This window comes from Gastrolobium bilobum, unplaced genomic scaffold, assembly GCF_033153095.1.
Source record: "Gastrolobium bilobum isolate Gb01-03AN ecotype WA unplaced genomic scaffold, APGP_CSIRO_Gbil_v1 utg7888, whole genome shotgun sequence".
In the NCBI taxonomy this organism is placed as follows: Eukaryota; Viridiplantae; Streptophyta; class Magnoliopsida; order Fabales; family Fabaceae; genus Gastrolobium; species Gastrolobium bilobum.
This window is the reverse complement of record NW_026898738.1, coordinates 208,213-227,006: the sequence shown is the minus strand read 5'-3', so window position 1 is coordinate 227,006 and position 18,794 is coordinate 208,213. Positions and strand designations below refer to the sequence as shown.

The window sequence follows — 18,794 nt, the reverse complement described above, 5'->3', positions numbered from 1 at the left end:
ATTCTGACTTTGCAAATGCCTTCATATTTATCACATACACCCTTAATATAATCTTGAAAGAGCAAGCTTACCAAATTATAAGCGTATATAGTGAAATTCGATACGAATCCAAATCAATAGTAGCTAATTAAAAACACTGATAGTAACCAATTAGAGATTGAGTTTCACACGTTAGTAGGAAAGTGACACTTCTGGTGTTTATGGATAATCAGATCAGATTATAATTCATGTAATGGTGCAGTTATGGATGATCAGATTTCTATGCCAGATGCTGATTAATAATATAACTTATGCTGACTAACAAATTTAAGTACAGCTCCAGTTCTTACTCCAAAATTTTCCTATCACGGTGAATTTTGAATGATTGTCCCAATAATTACATTCTTGATAGGTTTGATATCATAGAAAATATCCATAGTCCACTAGCATGACAACATCGCCTCTTTGGTTAAGATGAAAGCATGTCAGCTGGCATAGGAGTAATTGACTTGAAGGAAGAAAGTCGAGCTCACAAAAATGCATGGAATTATAAAGGCAACAACACTTCTCCAAGAGCTACTCCTGTTTCGAACCGTTTTATTGATAAAACAATATTAATCATTACATCCAATGGCTACAAAATATGAATAAATATCAACTACCTAAGATTAGGAGAGAAAAGCCTATACATGATTATCTATATATACTGCATAAATCACGACAAGGTTGCGTGCTCCAACTTAAAATCATCCAAAATTTGGCTGTTTACGCTGTTTGATTTGTTAGCCCCCACGAGTCTATGGAGCAAAAATGAAGCTTGGAGAATATGGTAAACCCAAGATGAAAGAAAATAGGAATGACCATCATTGGCATACCTAATTTCCGCTTGTAATCAGCCAATATGCTAAGACTCGGCTACATCTCAAATAATAACAATGAGATTCTGCAGCAACAATATCTTTTAAATCATTGCTTGATCAAACGAAGTTCCCAATTACCCTCACCATCAATCAGCCGCAGTTCCATTGAATGAAATGGTATTAAGGCAGGACGCTGAGAACAGGAGCAAAGACAATTAGTTTGACACGATTTGCCTGGCTATTATGCATGTTTATGTTTAGAAAAGTTAATAACTGACTCAACTAGAACTAAATAAAAACCATACAGTTATGTGTAGAGAAGGAATGTATTGCATCTACAAATCACATAAGGAATCCCTTACCAAATAGGCGAGTACAAAATGCATACCAAATCCAAATAGTAGTGAAACAAGAACAACTAAGTACGGAACTGCCCTTAATTCCCTAGATTTTCCATGACAAAGTTTAAATTTTCTTTTCTTTAGTACTACACTTATAGAGACTTACTTGTGAGGAAGTAACAACTGTTATTCCCATATTCTTCGCAAGCCCGTATAGGTGTTCTTCGACATCAACACTAGTTGCACTGCCATCATATTTTTTTTTTCAGAGACAGTATAAAACAAGGTTAACAACAAATACGAAGTAAACAATTCCTCGTGAGATAAAAAGGCAAAGGTACTGATACATACTTGGTGCACTCGTCGAGGATACCAAATTTAGGTTTATGGAAGAACAAGCGGGCCTTACAGAGCATAAGGTAAATGTTAAAATCCAAACAATAGAAGAATATTACAAGCATCATAATGTCTTCCTCTAATTAGGAACTGAAGTTTAAGGCCTATACCATAAGGGCCGACCCAGTTCAAATACCCACTTCGTGAGTGTCTGGGGAAGGGAATACTCTAGGCAGTCTTTCCCCTGCTTTTTGCAGAGAGGCTGATTCGAACCCGCGACCTGACACACCACGGCAAGCAAGCTTACCGCTGAGCCAAGCCGGCCCTTCTTAAGGCCTATACCATATTAAAAAAAAATTAAAGAAATTTAACAAACTCATTCTATAATTACTACGGAGTAGATTCACATACCATGCCTAACCTCTGCTGCTCTCCAAGAGAGAGAATGTCTTCCCAGTTTAGATTTGCATCCCAGCCACTTTGGTCCCTTTCTAGAAGATAATTCAACCGAACACTCCCTAGGATAACTTGCAAGTGCGTGTCCAACAAGTTTCCATTGTCAGGATGTTTTTTACCTGAACTAGCAAGATTACAATGATCAGAACTAAAATGGAAAAACAAACTAAATAAAATGCATCCTTTAAATGATAAGAAGACAACAAGAAGTTATTATTGGTTTCCAAAAGGAAACCGACGAGAGTAATTTTGCCCATCTAAAATTAGAGAAAGGAGAAATATTCAAAACTGTCAACATGACTAACATCTAAATAATTCCATAATTATCACAACTGTAGGAGAGCTAAGAAGTGAACTTATTTTCAGTTAGTGGTGATTAATCAAAAGCAAAATAGGTAGCATCATTTTAAACTTTAGTCAAATGAACAAAGGTTGCTAATGTGTAGTCAGGTAGCATCATTTTTAACCCTTAAGGGCATTTCCGGAGCCTGTCTTGTTTCATGTACCCAAGATACCTTTTCCGTGCATCTTCAATACTCTAAATTCTGCTTCCTCACGGGACAGGGGGTATATAATTTGATCCCGCAGGGTTCCCAAGCATGTATAGGGCCGTTGAGGAACATAGAAGATGCCACAACCTGATCCAGCCTCTTGATCCACATCTTCAGATGGTCTAGAGAGTCTTCCACTTGCAATTGGCCAAAGTCCTCTAAGAACTCTGAAAATGGAACTTTTTCCACTTCCATTTGGACCTTTTAAAATATGACACATAAGATTTAAATTCTAATCACAAGAGAATTCCCTCTTCTAAAATGGAAAATATAATCAAATAACAACTGTACCAACCGGTAACAAGCAAGCTTCCCCCAAGCTCAATGTCACATGTCAACTTGCTGGCCAACATCTTCTGAGAAGGGGTTACAATATCAACCTTAGAAAAGGAAATAACATCTTTAGAATGATAATCTCTCACTGGAGATATAGCACCACCATTGACAAAGTCCCCTGTACCATCCAATATATTATTAGCACATGATGACTATTATAAAGAATTACTGCTACAGAAACAGCAAGATATTATTTGGTATGCTTGCTTATAAAACTACGTAATGATGATGAAATACCAGACTGAGCTGCATCCAGGAGCTCTTCAAGCTCAAAAATCCGATTAATACCACCAGAAAGCTCTACAAACTTTCTATGCAATTCAAGAATATCACCAAAAGCTAAAAAGCTTTGAGAAACAACAGAGGCTAAGAATCTCAATGCATGTGCCAGCTCACCTGTAAGATAGCACTGTGTATGTCAGTGGGGGACAAGAGGGAGATAAATAAAGTAACTAAGAACAGTACAATAATCCTACCCTGAGTACTTATTGATGCGCGGTCTCCCTTATGTTCGATAGCATACAACATGCTCAGCAACCAAGTCACATTATGAGGGAGTTGCTTTGTGATAAAATCATCCAGTATACCAAACAGCCACTTCTTTTTCAAAAGGTACTTGGAGTGGGTGAGAAGTTCTCCGAATCTCGATTCAACCATCTGCACAATGTTAAGAGAGTAAAATTTAAAGCCTGCAATAAACTGTAAGCTAAGGAAAAATAAATGTGAAACCAAAAGCTTAAGTTGTTAGATGAAAGCACAAGCATTATTTAACATTATGTTATTCTTTAATACACCTTTTCACGCCAAGAGCCATTTAAGGCGTGGCCGTGGACAATTTTCAGGTCTATCACACCAAGGACACTTTTTTTCCTTTTTTTTAGAGTTTGAAACATGGAAATTAAACTTTTTAAAGAATGGGGACGACAAGAATCGAACTCTATACCATGTGAAAATTGTGAACACCTTTTGTGTTGACTTGAATAATTAATAATGAGGTTACAATATATACAGGTAAGCTATGAGTAAAATGGGAAACTAGATAATTATGAAATCAATCCTAATTAAAGGAAAGATGAAACTAATCCTAATTGATCCCGAAAAATCAGGAATATGATAATATCCTCAATATATGAAATTATTTACAAGTAATTAATTCTGATTTTCTACAATAAATAAGTCATACTTATCCTTTAAAACCTCCAACCTAATCACAAGCCCCATATTAGAGCCGAACATCAAATAAGATTTTATAAAACACAAAAACTCATGCACAAGTGCCTTTAGGGTTTGCTAGTTCAAGGAAGTGGTAAATGAGAAAGTGGAAAAATAAGATGGGAGTGAAAACAGAGTGGAATGGAATGATTTTGATTTTCACTGTATTGTTTGGTAAAATGTCATGCAATGGTGTGTTCAAAATTTGGGGGGGTGGAGAGTAAATGAAATGCACTCTACATACAGTCAACCATTCCGCATTTTGGATTGTGCAAGGAAGTTTGAAGTGATTTTCATTCTAAATTTTGCACCTTCTCAAATAAGCACACCCTTAAGAAAAAGACATTAAATATTGTTGAGTCGGGATGCTCACAGCTTTTTCTCGAGCACCACCTCCAAAGAAAGCCACAGATTCAGCATGAGTACAGAGTCTTTCGTGCATGAACCTAGCAGAACCATAAAGTTGAAAAAGGTTAGAATCATTTCCACCACACTATATGTTTAGTGCCATGATAGAAATCGCAGAAACATTAATGGGTTTACCTAAATGTCCCTTCAAGTTGTTGTTCTTGGCTTATCAAATCACCAAAATCAGGAGTAACAGTTCTCAAAAATCCCAGACCAAGTAACATGTAAGCATAGAGTATGGCAACTCCCCTCTGACCAGTTAACAACTTCATCCTCCACGTGAACCTTAAGAAAAACAAAAGTACTTAGTTAAGTCAGTAGAAGAAAAGAACAAGCATTAAATATGCTATTTCAAGTGCTAATAAAATACACACTAGTAATATAATCACTCAGTTTAATGAGGTACTCACCACAAAATATCCACAGATGGCTTTACCATTCCTGTGACCAGTCCAGACAAGTCTGTTGTTAACTTCTCCAAGTCGTGAGTTATCCTCTGATCTGCATCAATATTTTTGCTTGCCATGTGGAAGACCTACAAAGATATATATGTAACAGAAATTTGAGACCAAGTCCCAGACATCTGCCTGAAGGGCTTCAAAGCCAAATGAAAGATTCTAATTATTCATAACATAACGACAAAGAGAGTAATTCATACTTTTTATCCCCGAAATTTAATTAAAATCAATGCTTTATAGGGACAATTTGGTATTGGCATCTTTTAGGATTTCTGTGAATAGACCTTCGGAAATTTCAGATACTTGTGTTTAAAAATTTAATGTGAGGTATAATTCATGCTATTTTCCCGCATTTTGTTGGAATATGATTCCTGCCCAAAGGAGTGAGTATCTAATATTCCTACGGGAATGGAGTAAAATAGAACATAAAAATAATATTTTACCCACTCCTCACTAATATCTATCTACCCCCACCTAATCACTAATACCAATGCTCTCTGTGTCTGAAAGAACCCTTTCAACGAAAGCAATTGTATTCTGTAATGTATTTCTCTGGTAAAAAGTCACTCATAACTTTTCATTAAAAATCATCCTTCTCTTTCAGAAGCCCTTATTTGTAGTCTGCAGTTTTTTATTTTGAGAAGAGTTTAGGCATTTCACTTCATTTCGAAGTATTAAATCTCATTTTTTATAATATATACAAGAGGATGAAATAAAGAGGGCGAGCCTCGAGCAACTTTAGAGCTGCTCCTTTGTAATTGAAAGTCACGGGTTTGAATCCGGGAAACGGCCTCTTTCAAAATATGTATGGGTAAGGCTATGTACAAGAATTGTCTTCACCCTATCCTCACAAGTCGAGGTTTAATGAGGAGTGGTACGGAGAGGATGAAATAGTAAAAATATAAATGTCACAATTTTTCAATATATTTTACTCACGAGTAGGGGTGTAAATGGGCTGAGCCTAGCTAGGCTTTGGTCTAAATAGGCTAGTCCAATATAAAATATTTTGAGCCTGGCCTAGCCTATTAGCCTAGCATGAGCTAAATTATAGGCTTGATCTGACCTATATTAAAAAAAAACATGACTAGGCATGTTAGCCTATTTAAGTCTATCAAGTTCTCAATATCTATTAAGAATTAGAAAAAAATATTATTTTATTGATTTAAATTATTTAAATATTTATTTTATTTTATTTTAAATAAAATAAATTATACGAAATAGGCGGGCCTGTAGCTTTATAGGTCAAACCTTGCAAAAGTGGGCCTATGATCTATTTTCTAAACTGGTTTTTTTAAAAGCTTGAACCTGTCTTATTTTACTTAATATATCAGGCCAAGCCTGACCTAATGTAGGCCCCTGATAGGTCGTTTGAACCATTTATGTCCCTAATCCCGGGGTAGTTTTGGTGAGTAACAAAAATTGCTCAACAATATGATGTTTAACCAAAAATAACAATCATCAATTCCCAAGAATACAAATTTATATTCCTATCACAAAATTGTTAAGAGATATAATATAAAATCATTTATATATTTTCATCTAATAGCTTAAACTTTTGGGAGAATTGGTTCATAACATGGTATTGGAGCCTTTCTGTTTAACTGATATCGAGTTCAATCCTTATTTCCCATATTCTTCTAATAAAAAGTTGAATTTCAGCACAAGGCGGGTGGGCTTGTGCATTGTTCGTGCTTCAAACCCAAAAGGGACTTGTGTAAGGGAGTATGTTAGAGTATAATATAAAATCATTCATGGGTCTTCACGTAATAATTTAAGCTTTTGAGAGAGTTGGCTCATGACATGAAGCAACTCTCCCAACAATTTAAATTGTTAAGTAAACACAAATTAATGATTTTATATAATATCTCTAACAAAAACAAACATAAAAACCCCTGCTTTCCAGTTTCCAGGGGTTGTTATTCCCATGGCTCAGGATGGAAATTTCAGATTCTGCATACCCAATGGCTCCTTAGTGTGATTAGCAGAAGTCATGCAAGCATAATTGTATTGCCTATATAGCAGTTCCAGGAATGCTGTCATACTTTAACACTTGTGCATATCTACCGTGGGAGAAGGAAAAATATTGATACGGATTTAATAGTTACAGAGACAGTGGAACACTGAAGAGGTCAAGGAACCAAGGTGAAAACTAAGTTAAATTTGAAGGAGAAAACATATAAAGCAATCATAAAGATATAATTAACTGAGCTACAAATTATTTCATGAAAAAGTTCCACATCAAATATTACAAATGATAATTAATCGTAAGTTATCAAATAAAAACTAATCACTGAAGCACAAATAAAAACATGATTACAATGTTCAATAAACAGGAGAAGCAAAAGGATGAATGAATGGTTCATATTCAATTACCTTGTAGAATGCATTGCTTCTCAAGTAGTTCTTGAGTAGATGTTGTGTCAAACGAATCCGCCACCCGAGGGCCAGCCTGGCTGTCAAGTGTCTGAAGAAGAAGATATAATTTACTCAAATTTGGTATTTAAAAGGCTTGTTAGGCCAACCAGTTCACATCCCCCCCCCCCCCCCCCCCTCTTTCTTCCTCTTTTCAAGTTTCAATGCTTTAAACTATCTATTTAACTTTCCCATCTTAACATTTTTTATATATATCAGAAAGTTTTCCATAAACAATTATTGTAAATATAATAATATAGAGTAGTCCCACATTATGTATATCTTTTTGTAATTCCTTTTTATTCAGTTATATAATAGAGCCTCCGTTATCTAGTTGAAACACACGGGTTTTTTTGCATATGCCTCTAAAGTCCTGATATTTAACAACAATGATATTAACTTCTTTTAGATATAATAAAAAAATTCATCAGCAAGACGGCAACCATATGTAAAACACCATTACCAGTTATTGGTAAAAGATAAAAGAAACTAAGATTTCAGATGGATTTGAACCAATTACCTTATAGAAGGTGCAATGAAGGAAGATGCAGCACTTTGAAGAACACTTAGACCAATTAACCGAATAAAAGAAGCTTTATCCTGCTCCAAAACAAACTTCACAGTGGTACCTGAGAAATTAAATTTTCTTTTCACATTATATGCATGGATTCTCAGATTAATGAAAAGTCAAAGATGAGAAAATACCATTCAGTGATGCAATACGATCTGAAACCCATGTTCTTGAAACAACAAGAAAAGCGACAGCAAGCAATTGTGCACCTTGTTTATCAAGCACAGTGGGTACCTGAAAGTAAACAGTTCACATAACATAGATGCACCTGAAATATACTATAGTTATAGATCAATTAAAGCAAAGGGCAAGCCTTAGAGCAGTGGTAAGTTTGTTCTTTTGTGATCGGAAGGAAGGTCACGAATTCGAGTCTAGGAAACAATATCTTTGCAAAAATATAATGGTATAGCTGCGGACAATCAACCCTCACCACTACCTTTGCAGCGAGCTTTGTACACCGGGGTTTTCCCTTTTACAGATTAATTAAAGTACATGCATAGCAAATTCTTTTATAAGAGTGGTTGGCTCATAGTAATGTATTTACATTCATTCCATCCCATTAGAGTTACATGATTGCAAATGCTTCACTGGAAGATAAGCTTAAAAAGGAAAGACATCATAACATATGGTCTCATTTAAATGGGTCTTATTGTAATTTGTTAGAGATACAAAATTATTTATAAGCCTTCATCTATTAGCTTAAGCTTTGATTTGATCCCTGACGCCCCCATTTTGAAATATTAGAATAAATTCCAGCATAAGAAAAAAGTAAGTGATGCCAAAATCGCATAGAAAAGTGACTAAAACGTTGTACATAATTGTAATTATTATTTTTTTATAAATATTTTGATAAATATAATTGAATGGAGTTAAATATTTTGTTATTTTGATAACTATAATTGAGAACTTATGTTTCTCTTTTATCAAATGCAATTTCTTCTGTTTATGTTGTAAATAATTGTAATTATTTATTTATGGAAATATCATTAATTTTAAGAAACTTTATAATTTTAGAGTCCCGGTTCCTGATCTGTATTTGGGTTTGAATTAATGTGGTTTAGATGTTACTCGATTGCATTTAAATGTTCACGTCTTACAAGTTTAGTAATATTGGGCAGAATTAATAGAATTAAGCCTAGTCAAAAGCAGCTTTCTCCATTTTTCTTAATTTTCTGCCTGTTCAACATTTTAACTTCATTACTTATGGATGTAGTGAGCACCACCATTGATCCCTTGAAGAAAATCAGTGATGATCGGGAAAGTCCAAAAGCTGGGGAGCTTGGCCATATGTTAAAGCTTTAAGCTCTTTTTTCTTTTTAGGTTAATAAACAAAAAACAGAGAATCAGTAAAAAAAAATTGAATGAAAAAATCATTACTGCATTAATTTCCCAACCAACCAAAGCCTGAAAACAAAACCAGCTGCAAGTTAGCCAACCTATCAATGACCAGTATACAAGAACTGTAGGTGGCAAGGGTGAACTTGAGTGCGTTAAATTGATTGAAGAGATGTAGGTACTAATGCTTGGGCTTATAATTATCACAGCCAAATATCAATACCAAAGATTTCATAAATAAAACACTCAAAAAGCATTTAGAATTAATTAATATGACAGAAGTTGTCCAACTGCACTGCGCGCACCCACACAAAAAAGAGAGTAAAAGCCTTTTAAGAACATATCTACAAAAGGTACTCACCAATACTTTGCACATGGCAGCCACTCTCAATGGCAAAGCCCTTGTTTTACCACAGAGTTGGGGTACAGAAGATTGTGAAATAGCATGATTCACACATGGAGATGATGATATCACCTCTGCAGTATATGACTGTGCCTTTGAATTTGGGTATGCAGAATCCTAGGGGAAAAGGTGTGGAAATCTTCAAAATCAAAGTAAAATAAAGAACAATGAAGACATCACAATTACCAAAATTAGAAAAAAAATCTAAACCTTTTTGCTCATGGAAAATGCTAGTTGAACTGCCTTTGCATCACTCTGTCGTTTTGTTTCTGATAACTTCATTGTATCAATTCCCATTGCAGTAGAAGAGTCCTCCCTGGAATTTAAATCTTAGTCTCATAAACGATAACATAACTCTAAAGTAGAACAATGATAAATAGCACAGTAAAGTTCCAACCTTCTATAATGAACACTCCATCCTCCTTCACCATCTAAGGATAAAACCAAATCATGGAATGCAACCAATGCTGGGCGATGTGATATGGTAATGCATGATGTTCCCATGGCCCGAACTTTAGCACAAAATCGTTCTTCCATATCAGTAGTGACAGCACTTGTGCACTCATCAAGAATTGCAAATGTAGGCTTATGGTAAAAAAGTCTAGCCATGCCCAATCTCTGTTGCTCACCCAATGAAAGCTCATCGCCCCAGTTTACCTCTTTTTCAGGCGGGTAACGGTCCAACAAGTATTCAAGGTCAACCTTGAATACATATACATGCAATTTCCACGTATAATAACATCAACCAAACCATCAATAAACTTTGCTACATATTTATGTGACATTGAAAAAGACATGGGATTAGATGTGAACTTTACATTTTTCAATAGCTCCACCATCCCACGATCTGTGAGTGGTTCAACCTCTTGATCTGCAGTAAGAGGATAAATTAACTGATCACGAAGTGTTCCTACAGCAGTGTATGGTCTTTGTGGCACATAGAAAATCTCCTTATTAAGATCAGAGCCAATGCCAGGTTTCACAATATATCCAGATATCAGTGGCCAAAGACCACCTAGAACCCGGAAAAGCGAGCTCTTTCCACTGCCATTTGGACCTTCAGCCAAAGAATCATCAATGACACGTCAAACAATCAAACATCGCAGATTATATTTTATAATGACTCTTGCAACAAAATAAATGGATAATAAAATAACAACAATTTTCAAGGCTGACTCAACCCAAAAAATAAATAAATAAATAAAAATAGAAAGAAGGGCCACCAAAAAGAGAGTTCAGATGGCAACCTGTAATCAAAAGATTAGATCCTGACTCAACCCTAAGGCTCAGATCATCCACCAAGACATTACCAGTTGGGGTCACAACCTGAAATTGGATGCACCTTCACTATTCAAACATGACAAACACAATATGAAGTCAAAGTTGATAGATAGTTGAGCAGATTTGACTTGCCTTGACACCAGAAAATTCAATGTAGTTAGCTTCACTAATGCGATTTCTACTTCCTTTTCTTTGCAGTGAAGATTTCTCATCCACCAAGCTTAGCTCCCTTGATACAGCCATTAATTCATGAATGCGATCAGCATACCCACTGTGATACATACAGTTAGGTCAGAACATGTTGGCAGACAAAATAAATCTATGAATTGCATATAAGCATGGCTAGAGACCAATAAAAGCATCTAATATTAACTCCTAAAAATGACAGAAATGAAAGATCAAATATACCTGAGACGATTGAGCCGCCTTGCACTGATAGAAAGAGTTCCTAGAGACTGAAATAGGGAAATTATGACACTAGTATGATATCTTAGATTGCTTAACATCTTTGCACGCCCTAAAGTTGAACTGTCAGGCCTTAGATGGCCAGAAAAGAAAGGTTCAACAATCAAAATAACAGCAACAGTAGCACCAAGGTACTTCAATAAAAAGTCCTGAATCATGCCGAACCACCAATGATCATGTAGCACACTATTCATGTGCCTAACCAAGGTCTTAAACTTCTGTTGAATATAAGCTTCTTCCGTCCTTTCTCCACCGTAAAATGCTATACTTTCTGAGTGCGTCCTTAATCGTGAGTGAAGCTGTCGATACTCTCCTTCCAATTGCTGTTCTCTGGACATAAGTTTCCCAAAAGAAGGAGAGAAGTTTCCGATAGCAGCCCCAGCTCCAAGTACATAGGCCTGAAAAGGCCAGAACAGTAGATTGAGAAGACAAGCACTGATTTTAAGATCAGATTTAAGTTCTAATAACCTCCAGCCATCAGCAAATACTCAAAAGTATAAATAGAAGCTGCTAATGAGAAATATATGAAACAGTACAGTTCAATTACAGAGGTACCAATATCCAGAGGACATATTTTGGGCTAGCATACGAACACAGTCGCCAAGTGTATAGAAGTCCATCAGCCACTGCAGTTAGATCATCATGTACAATTTCACTCAACTCCGAACAGAACTTTGGCACGTCACTGGCAATTCTTTGCTCCGGGTTAGTTATCCGACCATCAACATGCGATATTTTGTAATACACCATGTTCTGAAAGCAAAATAAATGATAAACAGAAAGTCATAGTAAGAACTAAATTGAGCATTATAACATACTTTTTAGACTTTACTCAACCAATTGAGACTACACTTCTCACAAAATAAAAAACATTGTTAAGAACCTTGAGGTCACCACCCCAAAAGCTAGCTCAAAGGGTGGGAGTGCCCAAGACCTTATAAACTCCACATTAGTTGCACATACAACTAATGTGGGACTATATATCTCAACACGCCCCTTCACACGAGAGCTCATTGGACTTGAAGAGTGGACAATGCAACAGGCCCAACTTACCTGTGCTAAGAAACGCCACAAGAGAAAGTGGGGGGCGGCGAGGCTCTGATACCATGTGAAGAACCTTGGGATACACCACCCCAAAAGCTAGCTCAAGGTTCTTAACAAACATGAGTGTCGGCGTTGCATATTTGGAACTTTAAAGAGTATATTGGATACTGGATTCTCCTTTGAGAAGGAAGAACAGTTGCTCAAGGAACATGTAGAGATTTTTATTTTTTCAGTCACACCTCCAGTAACCTCCACTTAATGCAAGATGTTGAAAAGCATCCGGGATGGTCCTGGTGGGGACCAACCCAAGATCCTAAAGATATGCCAGAAAATAACCAGCTAAACCATCAGGCCATTTTTCTTTTTCTAAAAAAAATTATATTATTAACAAGTTCAAATTCATGTGCCCAGAAGGTTAACAGTCCGTAACCAAATACTATCCATATTCTTTAAGCAAGGAGAAGGCAGCAACAGACCTTAAGGTGTCAACAGGGAAAATTCCGAAAATATTACATAGTGAATTTTCAAAAATTGCAAATAGAGATGAAACAGACTTGGCATATAAACATGTAAAAAACAACGAGAAAAAAAAATCAAGACTAAGATAAATGTTGGCAACTAAATACATACACTTCATAAGACAGTAGCAACTAGGAATACATAAACTGATCAATAGTTCAATACAGACAAAATAGATGTAAGCGTTCACATTCAATTCAACAATTTATACCTCAAAATAGTGGGAATGGATAAGCTTTGTCAATATTTTTCTGAAATGAAGACTCAAAGTTCCTGTTATGTACTTAGATGTTGAATGAATGGTTGATAAGAGGAAGCACAAAAGAATATTTTCTGAAATCAGCCGAAAAAACAATGGTACACGACGAAGAAAAGCAGCACGAAATAGGAAGCCTTGTACTTTAGCTAGCCTGTTGCTCAAAGAAGTTCGCAGCGCCTGCAAATACATGAAATTTTAAATATCACTGATTCAACCTCTTTACTTTTTTTCTTGTGCGAGAGGGGGGTTCAACCAATATGTTTCAGAATATGTAAGACAAAGAAATTTATTGGTTATATTTTGCATACAACATCTCTTTTGCATTGCATACAAAAATGACCAGTCTCACGGTTTTAACATTTAAACAAAAATGCTCCTTCTTTATTTTTCCCCTCAATTTCATTTACTTGCATAATGTTCACATACTGATATTCTAAGCACACATACTCCTACAGGTAGACAAGTGCAAAATGCATTCTTATGCAGTCTGAGCAATCTTATATAGTATAGAAGTATACACAGTAATAAAGCCAAACCATATTTATATACAAGATCAGAACCAAGACCTATCGCCTTATCAAAACTTCAAACTAATAAGATTACTATTCTTTCTACATACAAGTATTCTGTGTTTCCTTCCAGACCATGTATCTGTCACCAGGTACAGGAAAGGTAAAGAAACTAGGAACTTTTGTTATGCCACACGCATAAAAGAAAGCAATGAAATAAATAATGGAAATTATTGGCAAAGTTTCTATTTTTTCTTTATCTTTTCTTAATGAGGGATATTTTGATATTTCAAAAATTTACAACCCTCTACATAGTCCATTCTACACTATCTTTTTCAAACATACAAATAATAGAGCCCTTTCCACTCTACTATTTTATGAAACACTCCACTCCAATATAAGAAAAAGGAAAACAACACATAAATCTTCAATCACAGTTCCCACGCCAACAAGAATAAAACCCCAGTACACATACAACACATAAGAGTCCTGTTCCTCCTGATGATGAGCAGCAGCAGGAGAATCATATCTGCCCACTCAAGGTGTGCATAACAGCAGACTCCACATTTGTTCGAAATTATGAATGACAGGTGCAACAAACTACTTGATTTTGATCAATATCTTTCATCTGAATAGTGAGTATGCATTACATGTGGCAGGCAAGGCCTCACTAAGTTAAGACTAGATTCTATAATCTCAAAGATAAATAGATGGTGTTAAATACCATCATGAATCCTTGAATACAATTAAGGCTCTGGTAAGAACCTTGAGGTGCATCACCCCAAAAGCTAGCTCAAAGGGTAGGAGTGTCCAAGGCCTTATAAACCCCACATTAGTTGCCCATACAACCAATGTGGGACTCCAAGTCCCATACCTTGCAAATGGGTCCTAACATTCCACCACGCTCCGCAGTCCTGGCACCCACGCGGGGCTGACTTTGCGCTAGTCTTTTACTAGCCGCGGGCGAACACTGCAATGCCGGCGTCACCACCCGCGCCGCTCGATTGCAATCGGGAGACATAATGGAAGGCTCTGATACCATTTGGTAAGAACCTTGAGGTGCACCACTCCAAAAGCTAGCTCAAAGAGTGGAAGTGTCCAAGGCCTTATAAACCCCACATTAGTTGCCCATACAACCAATGTGGGACTCCAAGTCCCATACTTTGCAAATGGGTCCTAACAGGCTCATTTCAAAAAATTGAAGGCAAGCACAAAGCATAATCATCCCCAACAAAATAACCTTACCACTATGGCAATTAAAGCTAAAAGATCCCTTGCACCTAATTGGCCCATTTCAGATAGAAGAATCGCAGCAAGGACTTGAAGTGACTTCGACCGCCCTTTCTTTTGTTTATTTTTTGGTGCAGTTGTGCCCTTCACAATCTCTTCCTCTGCGACTTCTTTGTCATTGTTGTGCCCATTACAATGGCCAAATAAATCATGTTTATTAACTCTAAACCTTGATATATATGCAGCTGTTCCACCAACAACTAAGATACCAGATGCAAGTAGTAAAGCTTTCCTGTCATTAACCATCCATAGAAAGCATCAACAATATTACAGTTTACCCAAAAATTAGTTAAACCACCTAATAATTTTATTAATACAAGTCAAACAAAAAAATTATGGTGTACAAGGAGTAAAAAGATACTACTGCTAATACAAGCAAACAGGGATATGATCAAAGCGGAAAAAACATTTCTCAGATAAACATCTAACGGTAATGTTAAAAATCAAGAGGAATAATTCAACATTTCATGCAAAATCAACCCAGAGTAACATTCATTGATCTTGAAAAGAAGCAGAATCATTGAGAAATAAATTTCAAGAGCAAATATGAAACTTTGCAACCATGCTTCTGCCAATACAGGATTTGTCTCTTTCATGGAACCTTCTTACTGTAACTAAGTATCCTGAGTTTATGTTTCATGCTGCTAATCAACCTAACTAATGCAAGTTTTTGGGGTCCAACTTCTAATGGCAATTACTAATAATTACCAGTCACTAAGAGTTTAGATTAAAGTAGCATTAGAAGTCCTGAGATTGCAGCAGATGGATTTTGAAATAGTGTAAGCATTATATCATCACATATATTCATTTATTTATTATTTTTTGGATTAAACATATATCAGCGCGAGTTCTGCAATTCCCTTCTCATGTTTTTGAGCATCATGTATGATGTATATTCCATTTTGAATCATAAGAATACAATCAAAAAACCTCTGACCGGGTGGAAACCATGCACTCTTCACAACCTACCTAGGCATTATGAACCAAATAGTTGGATAAAATTGAAAACTTGATATTTAGGTTAATAGGAAAAATATTTAGTTAAATGGTAAGTAAAATTAAATGCTAGATATGAAATTAAGTATCACCAGAAGAAACGTATAGAGCTCAATACCTCCTTGATGACAGAAAATTCTGGCCATGCCGAGTTAGTTGCAACAGTTGAAGGGAAGACATAGCGGAAGATCAACCTCTCCCTTATCAAAAAATAAAAGTGTTGTAGTTGTTCCTCTTACAGTCAGGAGCGCGAGAAAATCTAGCATATATTGAATTTCATACAAAATGACAGATCAGCAACTAGAATTGCAGGAATTATAAATCTTTAGGCAGAGTAGCATGCTTTAGCCGCACCATGCTCCTCACATTAATGAGGAACCCACATATATGTCAAACTACATATATGTCAAACTATGTTCAAATAATGTTTGTGTAAAAATTAAGGAGCATAATGCACTAAGGGGACACAAAGTGATAATCTCACCAGATCAAAAGCTTAATTATAGAATTACACCTTTGAAACTAGAAACAAAAAGGGCAAGTGTTGCAAGAGCTCTTTCTTGAGAATCAATAGCATTTATAGACTTTAAGGCAAAGACAGATAAATTAGGGCATGTTCATGCATCAAAGTCCCCAAGTATGAAAACTTAGCCATGCTGAGATGATATACAAATAAATATCCTGAAAATAATTTTTCAGTTTACCATTGTTCCCCTTTCCCCCATTCTGTTCTCTTCTTTGGTAGGAACTGTCATGAACTAATTCTCCCAAAAACTTAATCCATTAGGTAAAGACACAAATGGATTTATGTTGTATCTCCAATACACCCCCTCACGCAAAAGCATTTTGGACTTGAAGCGTGGACAATTCATAGGTCCCTCAACCTTGTGCTGAAATTTAACTTTTTATTAGAAGAATGGAGGCGGCAAATTGAACTCTAGACCACTTGGAAGCTCGGATACCATGTCACGAACTACCTATCCCAAAAGCTTAAGCTACTAAGTGAAGACACGTGAATGGATTTATATTATATCTCTATCAGGAACCATTCAGTTGGATTGTCATTTTCCACCATTAGAAAGTATAATTGATCAAATACAAACCTACAAACGCTAAGGAAGTCATATAATCTACAAAAGGGATGTTATCAGTTACCTTTCAAATTTTCAAAGAAACTTGCATTCCTTTTTAATTCTCTTTAACATCAGCCACTGAATGGACAACATGTCCAAACAATTTTTCAAACAAAATACGAAATATTCAAAATTAAAAAATATTCGAAAACAAAGGGATAAATATTCGACAACTATATGCTCAGCACATTGTCCCAATCTACTGATAATGCCCCCAATTGATGCCTTGTGACTGTTTACTTCAGGGCTCAAGTAAGGTTAGAGCAAAAATGCCACTGAAGGAACAACCAGCAACAATAACCCATTGTCCTATCACGGTAGTAAAACTATGATGCATGGATCCTCCTAAACGGTTTTCATACCAGTAATAGGTAAATATCGGGTACGAACTCATTCAATACACATGGATACATACCCAATGCTCACTTATCACTCAAGCACAAGTCAATCCATGCAAGAACACCAAGTGGCTAGGTTTTCTACTAAATGAAACAATTTGCTATTCCACTCCTTTAAAACTTGTGCCTTCCTTAAATATTTCTCATGATTTAATTACTTTATTTTTATTTATTTTTTAATATTTCCCATACCCTAGTTTTTTAGAAAATTTTCCACCAGTATAGGTACTCGTAGCCGTATCCATGCAACTTAGTAGCAAAACAAACAAACAAAAAAAGGCTGTTAAATATAGTACGTTGAGGATAGGTAACAGAGATGGCTAACCTTCAAAGGTTGATAGTGTTAACAATGTTCCATTACGTCTAAAGCTTGGTAACAGAGCACGTTCCTATTCTAGCTCAGTACGAGCTGGCATTTGTTGGCAACGCTATTGATTGTTGTGAAAACCAGTCCTCAGCAACGATCAGAATCAGGAATCAGAATCTGCAAATGAAAATTACAGTAAGAGAACATCAATTATTAGCACATCGAAATAGAGAAATGTGAACTTGTGAATCGAGCAAAAAGTGAGTTTCATTGAAATAGAGAAAAAAAGAGCTTGAGAAGCAGATTTCAGGTTTGAATACCTATTAAGTTGAGATTTGAAGATGGAAGAGAACGTAAAGTGCTTGAGATAAAACCGCAAGGGAATTGGGAAGATATGTTAGATGCGTGCGAGGGTGGAGTGCAAGAAAAATCGACTTGTGTTTCGCTTTCCGCAGGACGGTTCGTAATCGGGTCGGGTCGGGTTCCCGGTGTTTTTGGAAGAGAATCGAATATCAACCGAGTCAAGACTGGCCGGTTTGGATTGGAATTATACGGATATACGGATAACCATGCGTTCGACGAGGATGGTTTTGCTTTCTATATTATAATATAAAAAATTAATATATCTTAGCATTTTTGTTCACATAAAAAATTATTTAATTTTGATATAATATTATTGTAAATCATTTAATAGGTTTAATAATAGAGAAAAGATATTATAACAACCAATTATGATTATTACTAATGTTACTACCAATCAATTTCACCGTTAGATCGATTATGTTGATCCAACGGTTATATTTATTTTCATCTGTGTATGATCATGATTTCTCATATTTAATACTTTATATTTATTTCTACATTTGTATGGTTATGATTCCTCATATTTAATGTGAAAAATAAAAGTAAATATAACTGTTAGATCAACATAATTA

At 35.8% G+C, this 18,794-nt stretch overlaps 1 protein-coding gene across 1 annotated transcript; it reads right to left on the bottom strand.

The window, feature by feature from the left end:
- Positions 1 to 564: 564 nt before the first annotated feature.
- On the bottom strand, positions 565 to 18,240 carry LOC133283686 (ABC transporter D family member 1). Its single transcript, XM_061480583.1, has 27 exons — positions 18,180 to 18,240; positions 17,878 to 18,036; positions 16,140 to 16,280; positions 14,981 to 15,257; positions 13,179 to 13,403; positions 11,960 to 12,157; positions 11,348 to 11,802; positions 11,072 to 11,210; positions 10,906 to 10,984; positions 10,477 to 10,715; positions 10,056 to 10,360; positions 9,869 to 9,974; positions 9,617 to 9,775; positions 8,055 to 8,154; positions 7,870 to 7,978; positions 7,311 to 7,401; positions 4,890 to 5,014; positions 4,615 to 4,764; positions 4,445 to 4,517; positions 3,336 to 3,516; positions 3,097 to 3,255; positions 2,819 to 2,977; positions 2,488 to 2,724; positions 1,928 to 2,091; positions 1,532 to 1,584; positions 1,347 to 1,425; positions 565 to 1,032 (listed from the first exon to the last, which is right to left on the bottom strand). Exons 3-27 carry the CDS (start codon positions 16,199 to 16,201, stop codon positions 946 to 948), a joined length of 4,011 nt encoding a protein of 1,336 aa, XP_061336567.1. The 5' UTR covers positions 16,202 to 16,280; positions 17,878 to 18,036; positions 18,180 to 18,240; the 3' UTR covers positions 565 to 945.
- Between the last annotated feature and the right edge of the window lie 554 nt (positions 18,241 to 18,794).